This window comes from Sinohyriopsis cumingii, chromosome 8, assembly GCF_028554795.1.
Source record: "Sinohyriopsis cumingii isolate HCF-2022 chromosome 8, ASM2855479v2, whole genome shotgun sequence".
Classification (NCBI taxonomy): domain Eukaryota; kingdom Metazoa; phylum Mollusca; class Bivalvia; order Unionida; family Unionidae; genus Sinohyriopsis; species Sinohyriopsis cumingii.
The window spans coordinates 124,614,569-124,631,963 of NC_142968.1; the positions used below are offsets into that span (position 1 = coordinate 124,614,569).

The 17,395-nt window shown below is 41.4% G+C and overlaps 1 protein-coding gene across 5 annotated transcripts in view; it reads right to left on the reverse strand.

Moving 5' to 3' along the window:
* Window positions 1-17,395, reverse strand: part of LOC149794573 (uncharacterized) — a 121,667-nt gene that overhangs the window by 1,854 nt on the left and 102,418 nt on the right. For all 5 annotated transcript variants that reach the window (XM_089968853.1, XM_089968852.1, XM_089968854.1 and 2 more), the window contains 2 exons: window positions 2,238-2,300; window positions 1,251-1,307 (listed from right to left, as the gene is read on the reverse strand). In XM_089968853.1, the coding sequence (XP_089824979.1) occupies window positions 1,288-1,307; window positions 2,238-2,300 (83 nt within the window). In that variant the 3' untranslated portion in view covers window positions 1,251-1,287. The remainder of the gene's footprint in view (window positions 1-1,250; window positions 1,308-2,237; window positions 2,301-17,395) is intronic.

A 17,395-nucleotide genomic window follows, 5' to 3' on the forward strand; every position in this document is an offset into this window, starting at 1 on the left:
TTGTCAAAGAAAATATCATAGTACGTGGTTCCATACCTTAATAGGTTAAATAAGTCTAATTAAATGTATTAATTCCACAAATACCATTGTACATTACTGAGTTGCAATACCGACATTACCTGTGACATTTCAATGTCATTCTGAAGATTAAAGCTTTTGAATAAATAGTTTTAATTTTTAGTTTTTGTAAATATTATCAAAATCTAAATAGAATATTTATAACAACATAATTTTGTAGATCATATCTGTTTATTTTCTTGATATTCCAGATGTATAATTATTACAAGTAATCCTAAATATAATGAAAAAGTTATTTCTTCTTTGAAATATCATCAAATATCCCACCCTCTGATAGATTTAGGTTCTTCGAGAAATTGGTTTCTGCGATTGTCTCATAACATTAACTCACTTTAAACACTATTTAGTGAAATACTTCCAATCGGAAAAAGGTGGGACTAAAATGATTATATTTAAAAGTCATATAAGCTGTTTCGATCTATTAAACCATTTTTCGCCTCACTAACCTCAAATATTAAATTAAATTGCTGATCATTTCCCACTTGTAATTCATTCGTCGTTCGTAAATATAGTTTATGATATGTTAACAACGTAACATTTGCTAATAGTTTTGCTTGATTAGCTAACATTTCTACACAGGAACCAATGATTTAACTTCGAAGGATAGACTTATAGTATTAATGTGGTTAGAAAAAATAGATGTAAATATAAGTAATGTCCCCGCTTTAGATTAGAAAGGCGGGGAGCATTTGAAGCTTAACTGAAACAATATTAACGATTTTACAAATTAGCATGGTCTACAGATGAAGCGGATCTGAAATGGAGTCTCCATGCAGGAACATCAGCAGAACAGACAGCTAATGCTTACAAGGAAATGTTTGAACACATCAGTCATCATACACAAATATGATACAAAAAACTACCTGCAAAGGTATGCATCTATGCTATATGTATAGTGGTTCTGCTTGACATAAAATTTACTTTAAGCATCTTGATTATCCAAAAATTGAAACAGTAGAGTTAACAATGTATTTGCGACTAAACAAACATTTTGCTTCCTAATGTTTTGATTCTATACTTTAGGCACAATAGTTTTAATGAAAAGTAAATGCGGTCTTTTGTTGAAATGATGATCACAGTTATTAGAATTGATGATCGTGAAGAAATCCAAACCAACTTTATTTTCTTATATGATAGCAAAGCATAGAATAAGGAAAAGGCAAGTTTACTACCTAGTTCTACGTCTTCTGATTGTAGACAGCATTTTCTTTACACTTGTGAATCTGCCGCTAATGAAAACAAAATAAAAGATGACATTTAGTTGAAGCAGATAAAATACATCGGTAGTAGTGTCATACTGACAATGAATATGCCCTTCAGATCTTTGAATAATACTTTATTGAATGTTTGCAGTGTGTGAATGTTTGCAGTGTGGGATAAAGGAAGCTGGACTTGAATGGTATATAATGTTTGAAGTATGAGTTTTAATTTTTAGCAACACATATGGGTGTGTTCAGCGCAACTGTTCATGTCAGAAAAAGTTATCGTTATTAATCGCTTGTTTGGTTTGTTCCAAACATTTATTAAATACGCGAAACACTTTACATAATTAAAGAGTATTCACAATTAGATTTCTCTGCTCAGTAAATTACAGCTAATTTAATTTTAATTAGGAAATATGTGATTTGTTTAACTTTTAGCCATTTAATTCATTTTGGTGTATTTACTCTTGGCCAACAGCTGCCACATCACTAATTCATCAGTAATTTACAGGTGTATTCTCTCTCTCTCTCTCTCTCTCTCTCTCATATCTTTATATGAATTCATATTAATTTACTGCTACTCTCCATGTAACTTTCATATCGATTGTAGGGAAGGGCTTATCCTAGGTTGTAAGAACATGTAGTCCGACCCTATTTATTATCATTTATAACAATTAAATAAGTTTAAACCAGTAGCAGTAAGTATATTACATTTCTGGCGGAAAAAAAACATCATCTCTGATCGTTTCTAGCCTTGATCATCTGTGATAAAATGTGTGCAGGTACAATGGTTTACAGATATAAAATAACTGCAATTGAAAGACAATTTCTTTTTATAATTTGTATATTTAGTAGCTGTTTGATCAGTGTATTATTTACGTATCAAGGGAGGATCATTTTAAGCAATAATTTATTTTTAAGTAATAGGTAGTAAACGAAAACAAGCAAAAATCTTACTATCTGTTTCTTTCTCATTGATTCTTGTTGGACATCTTCTTGGGAAAAATTGTTTCAACTCTTCTAAAAGTAAATTATAGAGGACTATTTAACATAGCTGAAAATTGAAAAAGTGCACTTTTCCTGCAACAACACAGAAACTAGCATGCTGACTATTTGCTTTCCTATTTTATTGTTAAAGTCATGTTATAACAATTCATTTCAAAGTTCATTACATGTGTTATCTTTATTCGCAGTAGTAGAAGTAGTAGTAGAGGGAGTATTCACATACGTTTTTAAAGAGCATTGAGAATGTTACTATATGATAAATCCATCCATCTGCCAGTAACCTATTAACTTCCTAAAGAGCAAACAAGAAATTCACCGAATCTGGCACATATGTTGCTAATGTGGTGACTGTCCACGAGGAAAGTATGATTTTTTACCCAATCCGCTGGACTGCTTTTGAGGGGTCTACGGTAATGGTAAAGTAACTTCTCGTCATTAAGACACTTAGGCCTTATAGATTTTGGCACATGACCGTAGGTAGACACTTCGGCCCCAAATAAGAAGGAGATTTTTGCCCTCGACACTTCGGCCTTAGGACATTTCGGCACTAAGTAAATAGACTATTTGACCCCCCAAAATGAGGACGTTCTGGCTTTTATGTTTCACTGTGACAAAATAAATGCAATTGGTTTCTAGTAAAAAACTGATTAACACGAAACACATATGAAGTCTTTTAACAATTATTAATAAATCTGACGATAGGTTTATGATTGTGTTTTTGTTGGCACGAGGTGTCTTTCTAGTCTTTGTGGTATAGAATATATTCTAATTAAAAGACATAAGTTATTATTCATCTCATGATAGTTATAAAAAGCTTGTATGAATTAATAATAAAGGCGAGTCTTTAACAGTAGGGGTTTCATCATCGGTATAAGATGTCTTGCTGGTGTTTTGTGATATATGATAATTATGTGACTTAAAAGGCACCAACTATTGACTAATACGGTTATCTTTTATACAATCGGTGTTTTTAGTCTTTAGCTGTATATGCTAATTAAATGATTGAAGAAACATTAACCAACGTTTGATTTTTCAAAACTAGTTTTTGACGTAACAAAATAAGAAAGATCTACAAAGCCTTATTATGCTCTCCCTCTCTGCCAGTACCATTAATCTCGTACATCACTCTTCTACAATATACGAGAACTATTGACTAACAGGCGTTTTCGTAAATTATTGAATGGTTTACTGATTGGTTATGTACTGTTGAACTTTTGCGATACTATAATTTTGTGCAGTGCTTTTCAGCAATTATATTGGATGTGGAAAATGGTTTAGTTTAGGATACGCTAGCATATCATCACATGCGATACATGTGAAGGACGCCAACGTCGTTCTTTCCTGCACAGGTGAGTAGTTCCTTGCATTAATCACCGCTGCAGCAAAATTGTATTATTGCTTAAAATTGTTTTCACTGTTCAAATGCTAAACAAATAAAATGTAAATAACAAGGATGTGTGACTCGTATGATAAACACAAAGATGTAGTATATCGTCTATACACAATCCAACATAAAACAATTTTTACAATATTGTGTTTTCGACTATTGCTAAACATTCTTAGAAATAAATGCATTTTTAATAGCAGAGTCGGATACTGGGAAGGCTTTTGAATGCAAGGCCGACGTTCGATTCCATTGCCACAGGGTGCATATTTTGTTTTCTATTTATTTTCTCCTTTGTGGTAATTTTGTGCCGTATTGAACCATTTACTTCCCGTAATGACCGTTTTTCCTCGTAATATTTTTGGTCCCATGCAGATACAGTTTTCTGACTATATAGAATAAAAGAATGCATATTATGAACTTAAATATAAAGGCAGATCTTCGTTCGCTATTCGGCCATGCCAAATATAATATTATTTCTTTTATCTTTATAAGAATTAACAAATAAGTTATAATTATAATCCCGTTATTAAAATCAGCAAAATGTAAGATACAAACAGTAAAGATGAACTTTCGAAACATCGTCCATGCCTTATTGTACTATGTTGCGTATGTACTGCTTTTAAGTTTAATTGTACTACGAGATTGTACCTTATCTATTTAATGTTTTGTTTGTGTTGTGAATATACTTTTAGTATTTTGTATTTTGTAAATTTACACACATTTAATGTATCAGATACAGTCCTAAACGTTTGCACTTGACTATCTCCCAGCGTTAATAAGATGCGATAATTAGTCAAAGAATACAAAGTCAAACTGTATGGCTGCAGAGTGTTATGACGAGTGCCTTTAATGTTGTTGGATGTTGATACCCAAATGATAATACAGGTGATCAATTACACATTGTTAACAGCCGTGTGTTATCGTGTCCTGTACACATTGTATCAAGGGTTTAAACTGACTACAAGGGGCCGAAATATCTTAGTGCCGAAATGTTTAGTGCCGAAGTACCAGTAAACTAAGGCCATTAACACAAGAAACAACGCAATAGTTATTATCGCAACATATACATTACAATTACGAACGAAAAATGGCAATAATGATATATGCCGGATTCAATCTCTGTATGTCTCTGTCTTTCTCTCTCTCTCTCTGTCATGTTTACCCCGACCCAGAGTAGCCCAGTTTGAAACATGTATAATCAAGGTAATTCTGACGGGTCATTGTTTGATGTCGAACATTGCCGAAGGTTAGCACTAATCAGTTACGTAAGATTGTTGTGGCTAGAATCGAAAAACCGGACATCGGAGTTGCGAGGCGCCCGATAGCCAGTTATCACCTAGGTGTCGAAATGTTTCCAAGATCAAAAGAAATTGCCTGAAGAAGTGGGAGTGTCCTAACTTCTTTCCCCTGCAAACAGACAGACAGGTTGAACTGGCCGCTAAGACGATTGGACAGGGGCACAGCGCCACCCAATCAGAATCGAGATATGGGGAGACCTTGATTTGGGTAGAATGATATCCCTGCGTTTTCCGGCAAAAGTTAGTTCGCTGAGAGAAATTACCCATAGAAGAGTTTAGCGTAACTCCGAATAGCCATTCGTTATTGGCGGGAAAATCTTAGAGCGGGAAGGTCTAAGTACAGAAAGCTTCAAAAGATCAGTAGATATTTGTTCGGTCTTTGTGGAATGCGACTGCATTTTAATTGTAGGTCGTATGTATACTTTATTAGTACTAGAATCGTAGTACGAAGAATTACTTTGTTTTGTTAATATGTTTGCATATTTGAAAAAATGAGTTGATATTTGTAAAGAATTATATAGCTTGCCAGCCGTCGTAAGAGTTAATATTGTAATTTACTGTGTGGGTATTTTATAGTAGACTAACACATATGTTCATATGATTATAGATTTTGCCATTGTTGAATATTTGTAATGTACAGACATGCGTCTGATTTTGTCAGATTGTAGTACGATGAGATTAAATATATATATGTGTATATACTGACGTGACGCAATGTATTGATGTCTGTATAACAATTCGCTGATACTGTGTTATTACGCCATTGTTTACCCTGCAAGAAGTGTGTGGGAATTTCGATGTGTATGCATGCGTGGCCGAAACAGTGACAGCTATCTGATGGTTAATTGTCGTTATAGTGTGAGGTGAGGTTCGATAAAACATTTGTTAACGCCTTGTGGTTTTTCACAGGAAGCTTTGAGGGACAGACCATTTAAAGTTTGGTCCCGTAGTCTCGGATAGAGAGACGGAGGAAAGGAGAAGAAAGGTGAAGTAAAGTCTGGAGCGAAGTTGGAGGAGGAGATAGTAGAGAGAGGGAAACAGAGACATGATTGATTGATTGTTTTTTTTTAACGGCGCATCAGCACTCTTAGGCTATTTAGCGCCAAACAAAGTGTTACTTGTATAATCTTTTAAAACTTATAAAAGGCTCTACATCGACCAGCGATATAAAAGAACAAATGGTTGAAATTAAAAACGGTAAGATGGTAACGGTGCAAAATAAAGCTTCCCGATCAACGGGAGATGTAAAAAAGATGAATAGGTATTAAAATGGGACGGAATGTATATTGCATAAAACTGCACAAGGTGATAGCATAAAAGTCAGAGTTTAGAGTAAATATTTACGGCTTTCAAGAACTCGATAATACGAGTGATGTTTATATTATCAAAAAGTTCTTTCATATCATGCACAACGTAATAACGATCGCGCGTAGGTTGTAGGTCAAAGCACTCTATCATAAAGTGCTTGACAGTGAATGGTTCATTGCAAGAAACGCACTCTGGTGGGTCTTCACCTTTTAGTATGTGGGTGTGGGTGATATAAGTATGACCAATTCGGATTCTTGCAATGACTACCTCCTCCCTACGAATGGTTCTGTAGGAAGGAGTCCATTCTCCTAGAGTTGGTTTGATTGCATGAAGTTTGTTATTTGCAGCATCATTCCATGATGCCTGCCACTTCTGACGTAAGAACTTTCTGATACAAGGTTTAAAATCTGTATATGGTATTTTAAAATCAGATGGTTCTTGAGAAAGGGCCATTTTAGCAGCGCGATCTGCTTTTTCGTTACCTTTAATACCAATGTGGCTAGGTAACCAACAGTATATTATATTGTGGGAGACACTCAGCTCGGTATTTTTTACGAGTATGTTTTTCAATATTGGGTTCTCCAGTTTTCTATTGTGTAGTGACTGAAGTACTGATAGCGAGTCGGAGAAGATGATACAGTTTGAAATACGATTCTTTTCTATATGTTGCAGAGCAAGGTCTATTGCTCTGATTTCGGCTGTAAAAATTGATGCTCCATTTGGTAAGCGAACTTGCGTTGTGTGATTTCCACAAACAAAGGCTGCAGCAGCCTTTTCCTCATCCTTTGATCCATCAGTGTAAATTCTGGTGTAGTTTTTAAATTCGGTGAGGAGTTCATGGTAAGAGTTGTGGAAGATAGAAGGGTTTGTTTCGGATTTTTTTCCATCGTGTAGCGTAAAACGTACTTTTGGTTGTTTAATTAGCCAGGGTGGTGTTTCGGAGATGGATGTTTTCTGAATTTTTGAAAGATCTATATTTGTTGTGTCAAGGCTGGATGATATTCTAATGCCAAAGGAAGGTATGGCGTTTGGTTTATTTTCGTATAAAGTTTTGTATTTGGGTTGAAAAACAGCCGAAAAAGCAGGATTCAGAGGGTTTGATTTTAATTTGAGAGCATACTGTGCTGAAAGCATTTCTCTACGATGCGATAACGGTGGTTCATTCGCCTCAGCTAGAAGGCTTTCACACGGGGATGTTTTAAATGCTCCCAGAGCCAGTCTTATTCCCTGATGATGAATTGGATCAAGCATTTTAAGATACGATTTTCTGGCAGAACCATACACAACGCAACCATAGTCTAGTTTGGAGCGAATAAACGTTCTATATAAATTCAGGATGACTTTTCTATCAGCACCCCAGTCAGTGTGTGCTACTACTTTAAGTAGGTCAAGTGCTTTTAAGCATTTGGCTTTCAAGTTTTTTAGGTGTGGAATAAAGGTCAGTTTTCTGTCAAAGATAATACCCAAAAATTTTGTTTCCTCAACAACTGGAATAGGTGTTCCGTCCAGCGTGAGTTTAGGTTCATCGTGGTGTCGTCGTAATTGACAGAAATGCATACATACCGTTTTTGATTTCGAGAATTTGAAACCATTCGTACTAGACCAATTTTGAATCTTGTTGATATTTTGCTGTAGTTGTCTTTCAATTGTATGCATGTGCTTTGACCGATAACATATGAGAAAATCATCAACATATAGTGAGCAATCCACACCAGGAGTCAAACACTTGGTGATGTTATTAATTTTGATATTGAAAAGTGTCACAGATAAAATACTGCCCTGGGGCACACCCATCTCTTGCTCGTGCAAATCTGAGAGAGTACAGCCCACTCGTACCTTGAATTCTCTGTCGGAGAGGAAGTTGGATATGAAAGAGGGCAGACGGCCTTTTAGACCTAGATCGTGCAGGTCTTTTAGTATCCCGTACTTCCATGTTGTGTCATAGGCCTTTTCTAAATCAAAGAAAACCGCTACTAAATGTTCTTTCTTGATAAATGCATCGCGAATGAATGTTTCTAGTCTAACCAGATGATCGTTGGTGCTCCGTCCATAACGAAAGCCACTTTGGAAAGGAGACATTAAATTGTTAGTTTCCAGGTACCATACAAGCCGAGAATTGATCATTCGTTCCATTGTTTTGCACATGCAGCTTGTGAGTGCAATAGGTCGATAGTTGGTAGGATCTTCACTATCTTTACCGGGTTTGGGAAATGGTATTACTGTTGCTTCTTTCCATATTTTAGGTAGGTTACCAGTAATCCATAAATCATTGAAGAGTTTTAAAAGAGATGTTAAAGATGATTCTGGAAGATGTTTTAAAAACTGGTAATGTATTTTGTCAGGCCCAGCGGAAATATCATGGGCCTTGTCTAAAGCCTCCATAAGTTCTGATAGTGAAAACAGCTGGTTGTAGCTTTCCGAGTTGTTGGATGTGAATTTTAAACGTGACTTTTCTTTTTGAGTTTTCAATTTTTGGAAGGCTTCGGAATAATTAGATGATGACGAATTTTTAGAGAATGTATCAGCAAGAACATTTGCTATGTCACGTTTTGAGCTAAGATTGTTATTGTTCACTTTTAGATGTCGGAAAGAATTGTGTTTTCTCTTTCCGTTTATTTTTCGGATCGTGTCCCAAACTTTCTTAATTGAGGAACGAGAGTTTAAAGAGGAAACATATTTCATCCATGATGCTCGTTTACTTTCTTTGATTGTGCGGCGAGCTTTGGCCCGGAGAATACGATATTTACTTAAATTCTCGGGCGTCGGATGATTGTTAAATTTTTTCAAGGCTTCTCGGCGTTGCCGTATGGCTTCCTTACATTCCTTAGTGAGCCAAGGTTTTAGGGTTCTTTTACAGTTTGCTGAGGACTTGGGGATAGATTCTTCTGCAATGTCGGTTAAAATAGATGTAAAATGCTGAATGGGGTCGTTAACATTGAAAACTGTATCCTCATTCAGCCTGGTTTTACAGAGTGTTTCGAATTTGGCCCAGTCGGCCTTCTTTAAATTCCATTGTGGAATTACTTCATCAATTGTAGAGTTATGATTTACAAGGGAGATTGGGAAGTGATCGCTGCTGTGAAGGTCATCAGCGACCTTCCATTCATAGTCCAAAAGCAGCGAAGGAGAACAAATTGTCAAATCGATGCATGTGTATGTACCCGTGCCTGGGTGTAAATATGTAGGTGTTTTGGTATTATATAGACACAGATCGTGTCTAGAAATAAAGTCTTCAACTTTGTGACCTCTGTCACTTACATGATTCGATCCCCATAAAATGTTATGGGCATTAAAATCCCCGAGTAAAACAAAGGGTGCGGGAAGCTGTTGAACAAGATTATCGAGTTCGTTTGGTACTAGGTTAGTGTTTGGTGGTAAATAAATAGAGCAAAATGTAATCACTCGATGTAGAGTGACGCTTACAGCAATGGCTTGTAAATTGGTGTTTAAAGTAATGAAACTATGAGGAGCTCTGTTGTTCACAATAACAGAAACTCCTCCTGATGCCCTGTCAGCATTTGGAGAGCAGGTTTTAAACAGGGAGTAGTTTTTAAATGTGATATTGTCTGTATCTTTCAAGAAGGTTTCTTGAAGGCATAGTACCGCAGGATCATGTTCGTTTAAAAGCAGGAGAATATCATTGTAATTTGCTTTAAGTCCTCGACAATTCCATTGTATGATAGTGTTTTTCATTATAAATTTAAATTAAAGATTGTGGAGCTAGGTTAGACCTTTCGCAGACGGAATTTGTTTTGTTATTTCTCTGGAGGAAGTACGGGGGTGAATTTTTTGTTTGTAGGTCTGGAGTTCCCTTGGGCGCATGGAGCAGATTCTTCTGCATCCATGCTCTCGATGTCTCCAAACCTGTTATAAAGTTTGATGGGGTCATCTGACCCCTTTTGTTGCCTGTTTCCGTGAGATTTTTTATTCTTTGGTGATTTAGGTTGTTGGGTATTATTAAATGTAGTCTGAGTAGATGCCGTGTTTTTCTGTGCTTGGTAATGGGGGGTGTTTGAATTTGGTGTTGAATCGGGTGCTTCTGTTTGTGTTTGAGCGTCCTTCGTTGTTTTAGGATTGCTCTTCACTACAGTGGAGAAGGATGGGCCAGGATGGGCTGTTTTTGCCTGTACAATTTTTCTGGCTTCTGGATAGGGAATATTATTTGTGTATTTTACCCTCTGAATTTCCTTCTCCTGTTTCCAGGTATCGCAATCCTTGGAATTTGCGTGGTGCTCTTTTCCGCAGTTGACACAATGCGGAGTTGCTCTACAATCAGATTCCTGATGAGCATTGTCTCCGCATCGGCCACATATTTGGCTCTTGGAGCAGCGGTCTTCGTGATGGCCGTATTTTTGACACTTATAACACCGAAGGGGGTTGGGAATGTAAATCTCTACCTTTACTTGCAAAAAGCCAACTTTCACCACTTTGGGTACAGTTGGCCTGTTGAAGGTGAGTACAATGGTGTTGGTGTCCTGCAGATTGTTATTACGTTTAATACGTATTCGTCGGACTGCAGTGACACCTTCATCTTTCATTCCTTCGATGATGTCAGCGTCGGTGACTCCAGCCAAGTCACGGCAGCGAATCACGCCTTTGGACGTATTCAGTGTGGTGTGAGCGAATGAGGTTACTGGGATATCAAAGAACGTTTTCATTTTCCTGATATTGTCTGATTGACCTCGTCGCTCACACTCAATAAGAAGACAACCCGATTTCAACTTTTTAACACTTTTAGGTGTGCCAATCGATCCTGTGATAGTCTTTTCGATGACAAATGGAGATAGTGCGGCAAGCGGTTTCGTGGCATCTTTTGACTGTATGACCATGAAGCGTGGAAATGACTCCACACTACATGGTTCATCGTCAGACTCTGATAAGGGTTTCGATCTTTTATTTTGATTTTTTTTGGAATTATCCATGATGGCTAGATTAAAAATTCAGCACCCGTGCTCCCCACCCACCAAGGAGCCCAACAAGGGGACACTTTTCAAGTGTCAGGGATACACAGATGCCATACTCAGTTGATAAAATTACCTTTGAATGACCCTGAAGTCGCCAATTTCTAAGGTCGGTAAAATTACCCCCCGATTGACCCGTTAAGCCACCGCCTTCTAGGAAGCCTTCTAAGACTTGGAAAAGGGAAATATAAAGGAAAAGAATATAGGGGCAACGGTGGTATCAAGAGAGATACAAGGAGAGAGAGAAAGAAGGTGAGAAAGTTAATAAAGACCTCCTAGGGCTCGGCGTGACCAGCCGATTTGTCGGAACCGGGCCCATCCCGACCACCCGTCTAAGAGAAGTAGAGGCCAAAGTAGTGTATTGCAGGGAACTGCTCAACTACCAGGATCCTTTCCTCCCCCGACACGGGACGCAACCCACGGCAAACAGGTTGCCTCTACTTAGTCGCCTTTTACGACACGTAGCGAGGCACGTCGGGCCAATTCTACAACCCCGGACCCGCAGGGGGAGGAAACAGAGACAAAAGAGGAGTTAGAGGAACGGAAAGAAGGAAGAATCAGCGCGAAGAAATAGATGAGTAGATGCAAGGACAGGGGGAAAATCGAACTCAAACTGTAAATCACGGGATGAATTAGGCTGTCACTTGGTCGAGGGAAAGACGAGTGATTGGAAGTTATCGTTTTAAATTATCACATTTATTAAATTGTTATTGATTGAATTTCATCTTCGTGTTCTCTATAATTTAACCGTCGGCATTGCTGACTGGGGGCTCAGAGCTGTAAATCTACATCATCACTAATTTAACTTTCTAACCTAACGAGCCAGTGTGGAACTTTCAATATAATTTAATTAAATTATATTGGGAGAAACCCACCCCAATACGACAGAACGACACAGTGGGGGCTCGTCCGGGATTTGAATTAGACATAAATATTATTTTGCGACCTAAAAGTTTATTTGTTAGGAAGTATTAGTGAACAGTGTGAGATGTTTTCCGTCCTATGTATTTTGAATTTTTATGATTTTCTCATCTTGTGTTTGTTATCTTTGATATTTGCATGTTTGGTAGATCTTTAATTACTTGCAGTAATTGTGAAGCAAATATCGAGCAAATATCTTACCTGAACGAAATTAGTTGTTGTCGACAGGTAAGTATTTGGCTGGGAACTTGTAATATCTGTCCATTGTTAGTAAGGTCGAGACAAGGTATTACATCCTATTAGTTTAACAATATAGCTACAGAAAGGCAAATGATAAAGGAGTACCGTGCCATGGGCTCGGAAGATCTCGGATACGAGGTAGATCGCCTGGCAGCATTTATTGAAGAAAGAATCAAGGAATGGAAGGCAGAAAAAGCAGCGGAGAAGGCGCTGGCTAAGATGGCAGCGGACCAAGAGCGAGAACTGGCCAAGATAGCCGCGGACAGAGAGCTGGAGCTGGCCCGGATATCAGCGGCCACAAAAGAACGAGAGCTTTCTCACACTCTCGAAATGGAGAAGGTCAGGTTAGCCGCTAGGGACATAGATCGGGACGACGCTAGCACAAGTTCTGGAGGGACTGGACGACCTTTCATCGACCAACGAATGGTCCAGATAAGTATGCCGCGGTTCAGCGATAAGGAGGAATCTATCGACGATTTTCTTGTTCAGTTTGAGAAACTCGCTCACGCTCATAAAATTCCTGAACAACATTGGGCGATTAATGTCTCAGCTTTTTTGCAAGGTGCAGTTCGTGAAGTCTACCACGGCTTAGCTGCAGACGATGCTGACGACTACAATGCGCTCAAAAAGGCCCTTCTCTGCCATTATCGGCTGACCGCCGAAACATATCGTAAACTTTTTCGGGACTCGACGAAAAGGCAACGGAGACCCACTCTCAATTCCACACCCGTGTTCGAGGGTTATTTGAGAAGTGGATGAAGATGGCCGAAGTCGAACGATCGTACGACGGGCTACGCGAGGTTATATTCAAGGAACATGTCCTGAGTACTTACCGTCGCGAGTTGACAGTCTTTCTAGCAGAGAGAGAACACCGGACGCTCGAAGAGATCGCTAGCATGGCGGAGCGATACGAGCAGGCACACTCGAAAAGTGGAGGTTCCGGGGGTGCGGACCGACCCCGACCCACTGAGTCGCGCCGTGTGGTTGAGGTAGAGCCGGCTGTCCGTAACCGTCAGGGCGACGGGAGGGTCGGAGGGGAATCTACAGGTAAGGATGCCAACCATAGACCTGGACAGGCCTCACCCACGAAAGCGGGACTTGCAGGTCGGCGAGGGCCGCCGACGTGCTACAACTGCAAGCGCCCGGGGCATATTGCCTGGGACTGTCCCAAGGGTAGGCAGACCCAGGTGAATGCCGTCGCTAGGAAGGAGCGCGAGCCGGAGGCAAGCTGTAACCCAGCCAACCTCGCGTCTGCTACTGTCAACGGAGAAGGTGCCACAATCTTGTATGACACTGGGTGTAGCGTCCCAGCCTTTGTCGACAAGAAGTACGTTAAGCCCGAGGATTACACAGGGGAGCTAATCGAAGTTCAGTACGCGAACAGCGCGTGTGACTCATTGCCAATGGCTGTCATTGACCTCGATTCACCGTACGTGAAGGGGAAAATTGAAGCTGCATGCTTGGATGGTTTGTCGCATGACGTCATACTGGGATGTCGTTATGTGTTGCCACAACCGAACCCCGAAACCTGCACACCGATGCCGGTGAGTGCTGTGGAAACCAGGTCCAAGAGTCGACAGACGAAAGCGAAGCCGATAGAAGTTACATAGACACCGGTGAGTAACGTTCTTCCGGCCGAGCTGAGGAAGCTTCAACAGGAAGACGCAACTCTGGCGCAGTTGCACAAATACGCTGCAGCAGGAACGGAGAAAGAGACTCCGAATGGCGGGGTGAAGTTCGCATACAAGAAGGGGATCTTGTATCGCTACGCCAGGAATGGTAACGAACTCTTTAAGCAAGTCGTCCTACCAAAAGAGAAGCGAGGGGAAGTGTTGAAACATGGGAATTGCCAAGACGCGGGACCGTCTTGTCAAAGGATTCTACTGGCCAGGGGTCCAGGGAGACGTCAAACGGTTCTGTCTCTCCTGTGACAAGTGTCAGAGAATGACACCGAAAACGGATCATCGACCCGTCCCCTTGGGGAGTACACCCCTTATCGATGAACCGTTTAGACGCGTCGCGATGGACTTGATCGGACCGATAAAACCCGCGTCGTCGCACGGAAATCGGTACATCTTAACGGTCGTAGATTACGCTACACGCTATCCGGAGGCCGTTGCGCTGCGTAATATTGATTCGGAAACCGTCGCGGAAGCGCTGTTTGGGATTTGGTCAAGAGTTGGAGTGCCCGACGAGATCCTGACCGACCAAGGGACACAATTCATGAGTCGCGTCATGGCAGAGGTAAACCGACTGATGTCAATTAAGCACCTCACGACTACACCGTATCACCCTCAATGTAACGGACTGGTCGAACGGTTTAACGGGACCCTAAAGAACACGCTCAAGAAGCTGTTCGAAGGCCGCCCCAAGGATTGGGATCGGTATATTCCTGCCATGCTTTTCGCCTACCGGGAAGTACCTCAAGCGAGTTTAGGGTTCTCTCCCTTTGAACTCCTGTACGGGAGGACCGTACGCGGCCCAATCGCCGTACTGAGACAACTGTGGACGGACGATCACGCTGTGGAGGAGGTACGCACCACCTACCAATACGTTGCGGACTTGCGCAACAAACTGGAGGAAGTTTGTTCCCTCGCACAGGAGAACCTCAAGCGAGCGAAGGCGCGTCAGGCGAAGAATTACAACAAGCGCGCAAAACCACGCCAGTTTGAAGTAGGGGACAAGGTGTTGTTACTGCTGCCCAAAGAACACAACAAGTTGCAAGTTTCCTGGAGGGGTCCATACGTTGTCACCGAGAAGGTCGGAGGTCAAACATATCGGATACGGCTACCAACGAAGGAGAAATTGCACCATGCCAATCTCCTTAAGAGATACCGGGAAAGAGAGACCGTCAGCGATTTTGTTATCGCCACGATAGTCACCGAGGACGCCGAAGGCGATGCGGAAGGTGCCAACACTGTTCCGAGCTGTCCGTTAATGAGGGCTGAGACACCCTCGGACGTGGAGTGCGACCCCATGTTGACTGCGGTACAGCGGGAAGAGATTGATACGTTGCTGGCCGGGTATTCCGATGTGCTTACGGAAATACCCGGGAGAACGTCGCTTGTCGAGTTCGGGTTAAAGCTGGTGGATAACCGGCCAGTCCAGCGGAAACACTACCCCTTGCCACACGCAAAACGACAAGTCGTAAGGGAGGAGATCGAGCAGATGATTGCTCTGGGAGTGATCGAACCCGCCGACTCTCCGTACAGCTTTCCGGTAGTCCTAGTGCAGAAGAAGCACGGCACCCATCGGGTTTGTGTCGACTACCGGAAGCTAAATCAGGTGACAGAATTTCAAGTCGAAATGCTACCTGACCCGGAACATATTTTCGCTTCTGTCTCAAAAGCGAAATATTTCTCCAAGCTGGATTTGTCCAAGGGCTATTGGCAAATTCCGGTAAGGGAGGAGGATAGGGCAAAACTAGCTTTTGCTATTCCCGACGGGACCTACCAATGGTTGGTCATGCCGTTCGGGGTACAAAACGCGCCCAGCGTCTTTACTAGGATGATGCGGAAGTTGTTGGAACCCTTACGCGATAGGGGTGTCCACAACTTCATGGATGACCTCTTGTTAGCCACAGCGACGTGGGGTGAACACCTCACTCTGTTAGCTGACGTTTTGGAGCGGCTGCGTCGGCGGGATTGACAGCTCGCCCTTCCAAATGTCACCTAGGGTTCCGGACATTGGACTATTTGGGACATACCCTGAGCCGAGGTACGCTGTCCCCAGAGAAGTCGAAGGTGGAGCAGCTGAGAAACACCGCACGGCCCACCACGAAAACTGAGGTGAGGTCATTTCTGGGATTGGCCGGGTATTACCGGAGGTATGTGGCCAATTTCAGCGCGATTGCAGGACCGTTGTCCGACCTAACCAAGAAACGTGCCCCGACTAAGGTTATTTGGACAGATGCGTGTGAGCACGCTTTCCAAACGCTGAAGGATAGACTTACATCCGACGCAGTTGTCCGTCTACCGGATCTGGCAAAAGACTTCGTTCTTCGCACCGACGCATGTGACACGGGACTAGGAGCAGTACTACTACAGGAATACGATGAGACGCTTTTTCCTGTCGCGTACGGCAGTCGGAAGTTGTCAGCTGCCGAGAAGAACTACTCCGTATCGGAGAGAGAATGCCTCGGAATCGTGTTCGGTATATCACGGTTCGAGCGGTACTTATACGGGCGGAAGTTCATCTTGGAGACGGACCACCAACCACTCGCGTACCTCGCGCAGGCGAAATTGTCGAATGGACGATTGATGCGATGGTCGCTGTTCTTACAACAATACCAGATGCAGATCAGATACGTGAAAGGAACTGAGAACGTAGGCGCCGATTTCATGAGCAGGAGCGCTGAAATGGTATAGATCGTTGTATATATATATATTTAGTCATGTTCATACTCAGTGTGTACTGTCGCTATGATGTTCTTTATTTCGTGTATTAATGCCATTGCATTTGAAGTAATTTTGAGGGAATAAAATCCCGATTTTATTCTCAAGCGGGGGGGGATGTCATGTTTACCCCGACCCAGAGTAGCCCAGTTTGAAACATGTATAATCAAGGTAATTCTGACGGGTCATTGTTTGATGTCGAACATTGCCGAAGGCTAGCACTAATCAGTTACGTAAGATTGTTGTGGCTAGAATCGAAAAACCGGACATCGGAGTTGCGAGGCGCCCGATAGCCAGTTATCACCTAGGTGTCGAAATGTTTCCAAGATCAAAAGAAATTGCCTGAAGAAGTGGGAGTGTCCTAACTTCTTTCCCCTGCAAACAGACAGACAGGTTGAACTGGCCGCTAAGACGATTGGACAGGGGCACAGCGCCACCCAATCAGAATCGAGATATGGGGAGACCTTGATTTGGGTAGAATGATATCCCTGCGTTTTCCGGCAAAAGTTAGTTCGCTGAGAGAAATTACCCATAGAAGAGGTTAGCGTAACTCCGAATAGCCATTCGTTATTGGCGGGAAAATCTTAGAGCGGGAAGGTCT